Here is a 7,500-nt window from a genome sequence, read left to right on the forward strand (position 1 = left end):
CCAGTCACCACATCAGCCAGTCAACACAGTCAGCCAGTCACACAGCAGCCAGTCCACAGTCACCAGCACATAGCCAGTCACACAGTCAGCCAGTCACACAGCCAGCCACAAGTAGCCATCACACACGTCAAGTCAGCTCAGTCACACAGCCAGCCAGTCACGACTAGCCAGCAGTCACCACCAGCCAGCCAGTCACACAGTCAGCGGCGTCGTACAGGCACTCTATACCTCAACTGATATATTTAGAATGTAGGTTAACAACATGCTTAGATTAGATTGTGTTGGATGGAAATGGGGACAAAACAGGCTTACAGGCCTCATGAGAATGGACTAAATCTAAAGTGGGGAGAACAAGTATTTGATACACTGCGCGATTGTTTGCAGTTTTCCTACTTTACAAGCATTGGAGGTCCTGTAATTTTGATCATAGGTACACTTCAACTGTGAGAAGACAGAATCTAAAAACAAAAATCCAGATAACATCACTAATGTAATGATTTTAAGTAAATTAATTTGCCATTTTAGTTGCATGACATAAGTATGTTGATACATCAGAAAAGCAGAACTTAATCATTTTGATACAGAACCTTTGTTTGCATTACAGGAGATCATATGGTTTCCTGAGTCTTGACCAGGTTGCACAACCTGCAGCAGGGATTTTGCCCACTTCCTCCAGTCCAGACCTCTCCAGGAATCCCTTCCACGTGTTTCGGGCTGTCGCTTGCGGCCACATACGGACTTTCAGCTCCTCCTAAGATTTTCCTATTGGGTTCAGATCTGGGACTGGGCTAGGCACTCCAGGACCTTGAGATGCTGTCTACGGAGCCACTCCTTCAGTTGCCCTGGCCTGTGTGTTCGGGTTGTTGTCATGCTGGAAGCGCCAAGCTACGACCCATCGTTCAATGCTCTACTGAGGAAGGAGGGTTGTTGCCAAGATCCGCGTACATGGCCCATCATCCACCCCTCAATGCGGTCTGCAGTCGTCCTGTCCCCTTTGCAGAAAGCTCCCCAAAGAATGACTGTTTCCACCTCCCATGCTTCACGTTTGGGATGGGTGTTCTTGGGGTTGTACTAACTTCTTCTTCTTCCAAACACCGGAGTGGAGTTAGACCAAAAAGCTCTATTTTTGTCCTCATTCAAGACCACGATGAAACCTTCTCCATTCCCCTCTGGAGATCTCAGATGGTCATGGCAAACTTCAACGGCCTGACATTGCGCTGCTTGACAGGCGGGACATTGCGTGCCGCTGCAGGATTTCAATAACCATGACGGCGTAGTGGTGTTATAATGGTATTTCTTTGAGACTGGTGGTCCCAGCTCTCTTCAGGTCCATTGACCAGGTCTGCCGTTCAGTCCTGGGCATGATCCCATCACCTCCTCATGATCATTTGAGCCCCACGAGGTGAGAATCTTGCTGGAGCACCCAGACCGAGGGTGATTGACCGTCATCTTGAACTTTCTACCATTTTCTAATAATCTGCGCCAACAGTGGTTGCCTTCTCCCCAAGCTGCTTGCCTATTGTCCCTGTAGCCCATCCCAGCCTTGGGCAGCGTCTACAATTTTCCCTAATGTCCTACACCAAGCTCTCTTGGTCTTGGCCCATTGTGGAGAGGTGGAAATCTGTTTGATTGAGTGTGTGGACAGGTGTCTTTTATACAGGTAAAAGAGTTCAAACAGGTGCAGTTAATAACAGGTAATGAGTGGAGAACAGGCAGGCTTCGTTAAAGAAAAACTAACAGGTCTGTGAGAGCCTGAATTCTTACTGGTTTGGTAGGTGATCACATACTTTATGTTCCATGCAAGTAAAATCAATGATTTATCTAAAAATCATACAACGTGATTTTCTGGATTTGTTTTAGAGTTCCGTCTCTCCACAGTTGAACGTGTACCTGTCATGATAAAAATTACAGACCTCTACATGCTTTGTAAAGTAGGAAAACCTGCAAAATCGGCAGTGTATCAAATACATTGTTCTCCCCACTGTATATAAGCCTGAAAAGTGTTTAGGGAAGATCTGACCAATCAGCGATAATTTTGACAGTATATGCAATCCACTTAAACTTTAATGGAAGCTACATCCATAAGTGACTGCAGGACTTCCTCTGTGTGGTGTGTGTGTGTGTGTGTGTGTGTGTGTGTGTAAGTGGTGTGTGGGTGTGTGTGTGTGTGTGGTGTGTGTGTGTGTGTTGTTTGTGTGTGTGTGTGTGTGTGTGGTGTGTGTGTGTGTGTGTTTGCATATATGCCTGCTATGTGTAAACTGCATAACGTACATGGGTGATTTAGGTGTGTAAGGAAAGGAAAGGGGTGACCTCACCTGAATATGTTTACACTGTTGTATCTCTTCAGGTGTTTATAACTCCTGGCCCTGGAAGTGTTTCCTGCTGCGATCAGGGCCATGCGTGCCATGTTCAGTCTTACAGAGAGAGATGTATTAAAAAAATCCCTTCTCATATGATAACTACATTGCTGTACCAATTCATCCAAACCGGTTTTGAACACACATGCATAGCAGGTTTTAGATACATCAGTCCTGTGCGCATAATTTCAATCCTAAACCGGTTTGAAACACACCATGCCATAGCAGTTTTAGATACCATCAGTCTGTGGCCAATTCATCCAAACAGGTTGATAAAGAACCAAATCCATATATTTTTCCTGCATCCGTACCATGCAGTAGAACTGAGAGATGTCAGAACAGAACAAGAGTGGTATACATTAGTTCTACTTACACGTACTACTGTATGTGTTATTGTAACGTCAACTAATAGTCAGTATCTACAAAACCTCACTGGTTTGTCTGTGTAGTTAAGGGTTGATGATGCTATAATAAGCAGTGTGGATTCCACATTCACTGTGTGGGGCCTGTTGCTCTACCAACATGCTATTATCATTACTGAGGCCAGTCCTCAGACTGAAAGCTGTCTCACAATGGGCACTCTATTCCCGTATGTAGTGCACCTATACAGGAGCCGGAAAACCTGTTGGGTTTTAAAAAATGCCCAACTACAGGGAGCCTTTTCAGTTTCAAAAAAAGATTTGACCTCTGGACGCTGAGAACCCTCTGAAGAGGGCCTTGAGGAACCCCTGCTAAAGAGGGCCCTGAGGAACCCCTCTGAAGAGGGCCTGAGGAACCCTCTGAAAGAGGGCCCTTGAGGAAGCCCTCGAAGAGGGCCTTTGAGAACGCCCCTAACTTTGGGACCCTGTGAAGAGGCCTTTGAGGAACCCCTCTGAAGAGGGCCCTTGAGAACCCCTCTAAGAGGGCCCTTGAGGAACCCCTCGAAGAGGGACCTGAGGAACCCCTCTGAAGAGGCCTTGAGGAACCCCTCTGAAGAGGGCGCTTTGAGAACGCTGAAGAGCCTTAGGACCTCTGAAGAGGCCCTTGGTAACCGAAAGTGACCCCTCTGAAGAGGGCCTTTGAAGGAACCCCTCTGAAAGGGGAGAAGGGGGGGCCCTTGGAGGAACCCTCTGAGGCCTGGAAACTGAAGAGGCCTTGAGACACCCCTCTGAAGAGGGCCCTTGAGGAAACCCCTTCTGAAGAGGGCCTTGAGGGAACCCTCTGAAGAGGGCCTTTGCGAGGAACCCCTCCTGAAGAGGGCCCCTTGAGGAACCCTTGAGCCTTGGAACGAAGGGCCTTTGAGGACACCCCTCTGAAGAGGGCTTTGACGGACCCCTGTGGTACACGGTTCAACCAGAAACCTTTTGTGCATTGAAGGTTCATTTCAAACCTTTAATAAACTCTGCCACTCCCTTTAATAAACTCTGCCACTCCCTTTAATAAACTCTGCCACTCCCTTTAATAAACTCTGCCACTCCCTTTAATCAGAGTCATTATGTGCCGATTAGTCCAGTTAGAAGCCTTTGACCTCGGTAGTCTCAATCCCAGAGGATTACCTGGAACTGGCTGTACGGCCCCTGTATGGCAATGGCCTGGCTGGGAGGCTGGGCTCCATGTCTACTGAGACACCACAGACACACTGACCCAGTTCACTCATTGGCTTATTTACTCACACCTAACACAGCATGGCATGGCAGCTCGGAATCATCAAGCCATTATCACTGGTCCAGGACTTAGGTCATGCACATTGCTCAGTCAACCACACACACATACTAGACATAGATGCAGGGTCGTATGCACTCACGCACATGTAGGCATTGATGCAGGTTTGCATCCATGTATTGCAGTCACACATGCAGGAGGTAGTTGTGATCAGAGAGACCCACATTCCTCATTTGAAGACCTTGACATCGCTGTTGTTTAGTGTATATGTTGTTGTGGTTGTTGTTGTTGTTGACTGTGATGTATTGAAAACGTAAAATAAAATATTTGAAAGAAAGAGAGATTCACATACCTGGTGTTAGGGGCCAGGCCCCTGGGGGCCATGGAGCAGAGACAAGGGATGGCCATGATGCTGACGTTGAGGAACAGACCCCGGGTGGTCGTCCACGACTCTTCCTCTTCTAGAGAAGTCCAAGGAGGGGGAGAAGTTTTAGTGAGGAGAGAGTTACACTAGAAGGTGATATTTAGAAAAGTTCACATTGATAAACATCATCCATGACAAACTCACCCATGTCGTCCTTTAAGTACTCATTTCTGCAACAAACAAAAAAACAGTTGTAAAAACAGTTTTGAAATTTGTTTTCAGATGCATAATTTTGTCTTTTGTCTTTCTGTGTGAGATTCTCCCCTCATATTTAGTCGGTTGATCTTCTACATCGGAGGCATTTTGGTTTCCTTCCAATGACCAATTAAGCCCACAGATGCCTGTTTTAAATCAATTTCACACAGCTAAATACTATCAAACTTGGACTGCAGAGTCTAATCATCAGACAGACTTCTGTCACCTACTTTACTGGATCCAGCGTTTCAGTCTGGACTTTCTTCACAGGAAGATAGGACAACTCACAGTCTTCAGGCCTGCAATCATACACCAGACGATCACAGCACGAGAACAGAGAAGAGGAGAAGAGAGAGAGAGAAAGAAGAGAAAGAGAGAAGAAGGAGAGAAAGGAGAGAGAGAGAGAGAGAGAGAGAGAGAGAGAGAGAGAGAGAGAAGAGAGAGAGAGAGAGAGAGAGAGAGAGGAGAGGACAGAAGAGCAGAGAATGGAGGGGGAGGGAGAGAGAGAGATATGGAGGGGGAGGGAGGGAGAGGGAGAAGAGTACCGAAGAGAAGAGAGAGCGCAGACTTCAGATGGCTGGATTGGAGAAGAGGAGGGATGGTTCTCTAGAGACAGATTCATGTGTGATAAAGAGACTGCTCAGAAGGAAACCCTGGCTTTGATAGCAGGCTGGCAAGTCTCAGTCCCTGGAGGATTAGGCCACACTTTATGAGGGAACTGGTGTGATGTGTGTTTTTGTGTGTGTGTGTGTGTGTGCACACTGTGCATGTGTGTCTTTGCATGTGACTCTCTAGAGAGAGACTGTCTTACTTGAGGTTTGCCAGCGTTTTGATCACGGCAAACTCCCGTCTCTGCCCGGGTGGCATCCAGCGATGCCTCTCTGCCAGGGCCAGCGTCCGCCCGCCGAAACCAAACATGGCAGAGAAGCCGAAACGCAGAAGGCGACCCAGACAACTGAAACTACACACATCTACCTCCTGATGGTGGCCTGGGGAGACACACAGATAGGAAACAAAGACGTCAGAAGTATAGATATCACAGATATCAATGACTGTACTGTATGAAGTTGGCATCACGATGCTGCAGCTTGAATGACATGTTTCTACTGGATGAAGTGTTCTCTGTCGGCATTCCTCCACTTCAGCGGTACGCCTACATTTAGTCCAGCATCAAAATGGTCAATTATTTACCTCGGGTTAATAACTTCCATTATAACCAGACTATGTCATAGCCATAGCTCTTGTGGCAATATAGGCTTCTGATGGTACAGACACAGGTCCCATCCTATTGGCCTACACACATTCCTGACCTCTTTCTGTCTCGCCCATATATGGCTCCCCGATCCCATACCTCATGAATATTCATTATGGTCTAAAACATCCTGCCAGTTGGCCTTATTCACATGCGTATATATTGCTTAATTAGAAAACCAACAAGCCCTATATCAGCCTGTCGTAAATAAGCATCACCATGCCCTGTTGGTGTCAGGTGTTCTGTGTTGTTGTTAACATTAGTTTGCCTCTAAGCCAAAAGGCTAGACATATTTTAAGACCAAAATAAAAACATTTGTCTGTGTGTTCATTTCTAATCAGGTGAGATTTGACAGCGTTTTGGAAGGAGGAAGGGTTCAGTCATGTCAAAAAGACGACTTAAGAAATGTTTGTTTGCATTCCCTGAATAAGATGCTTAGACAGGGAGATAAATGATCAAATGCTGCTCCATATTGTTAACTCAGAATAAAGTGTGAATTGTATGACATATTCTCACAGTGCTATTATATGTGTACAAGAATGTGAACACAAAACAACTCATCCATCTACATAACCGCTGACAGAACTGGACTGAACTGCACGGCCTGGGTGCTGCTAGAAGTCTCACCTAGCTCAGTGTTATGGATTACAGCACCATATGGTTCATAACGTAAAACAGATGATTTAATGAAGAGTAGATTTATCTCGTTTAGTTGAGGTCAGCATTGGGTTTATAATGGAAGTCTAATGTAGCATGAGTGATTGTTTCAATAGGACTTTCATTTGTACTGTACACACAATTTTCTGCATGGGATAGATGCTATTTTTTCACAACATTTCAAACTGATTCCAGTACACATTGTACTGCACTTATAACACAGAGACAGATAATGCAAGAAATGTATTGGTGGAATGTCCACATAAAGAGGATTATTTTCTATTGTTCTATGATTTTGCGGAGGTTGAGTCTCTACCTTAAGCGCAACAGGAGAAACCTACAAATGATATTTTGTGTGTCATGTTTTCCAAGCCCTGCTACTATATGTAATCCCTTGACACAAGCCCAATCCTCTTGTCTGTCAGGCTAAGCCCAGACTCACACAGCACAGACAACACAACAGACCAGACAGTTAACTACCAGGAACTTCCATCTCCTTCCTCAGACAGACAGATGGACCGACGGACAGAAAGACAGACAGAACAGATGGACAGACACATAGACAGACAGACAGACAGACATCAGACGATAGCCTCACTGAGGTAAAAAGCAGATCACTGCAGTCGGTTGTGGACCAGCAGACCAGCCAACAGATGTATAGTATAGGTGTGTGTGTGTGTGAGCCTGTGAGAGTGTGTGAGTGCGTATGGTTTTAGATGTCTGTATTCTCTGTGACACCAGAACCAAGGCAGCTACTAGATTTATTAACGTTTATGTTCAGTCTGTCACAACAGACTCAGTGAGTGTGAGAAAGCCCTATCTAGTCATATGAGAAAAACAGAGACCGTGTGAGGGACAGAATGACAGCCCTTCTCTGTCGTTCTCCAGGGACCAGCAGCTCTGCTCAGAGCCTCCCACATCCCACAATGTCAGCTATGGAGCTAATTAAGGACTTTATGGAACTAATTAAGGAC

General features: G+C 45.9%; 1 protein-coding gene across 1 annotated transcript in view; it reads right to left on the bottom strand.

Moving 5' to 3' along the window:
- The window catches only part of LOC112069125 (ceramide kinase-like protein), a 103,998-nt gene that overhangs the window by 6,946 nt on the left and 89,552 nt on the right, over window positions 1-7,500 (bottom strand). Inside the window, exons 7-11 of the mRNA XM_070438422.1 lie at window positions 5,429-5,606; window positions 4,848-4,916; window positions 4,567-4,592; window positions 4,351-4,459; window positions 2,323-2,414 (exon numbers count right to left, since the gene is read on the bottom strand). Coding sequence (XP_070294523.1) covers window positions 2,323-2,414; window positions 4,351-4,459; window positions 4,567-4,592; window positions 4,848-4,916; window positions 5,429-5,606 — 474 coding nt within the window. The remainder of the gene's footprint in view (window positions 1-2,322; window positions 2,415-4,350; window positions 4,460-4,566; window positions 4,593-4,847; window positions 4,917-5,428; window positions 5,607-7,500) is intronic.

The sequence above is a fragment of the Salvelinus sp. IW2-2015 genome, unplaced genomic scaffold, assembly GCF_002910315.2.
Source record: "Salvelinus sp. IW2-2015 unplaced genomic scaffold, ASM291031v2 Un_scaffold912, whole genome shotgun sequence".
NCBI classification, from domain to species: domain Eukaryota; kingdom Metazoa; phylum Chordata; class Actinopteri; order Salmoniformes; family Salmonidae; genus Salvelinus; species Salvelinus sp. IW2-2015.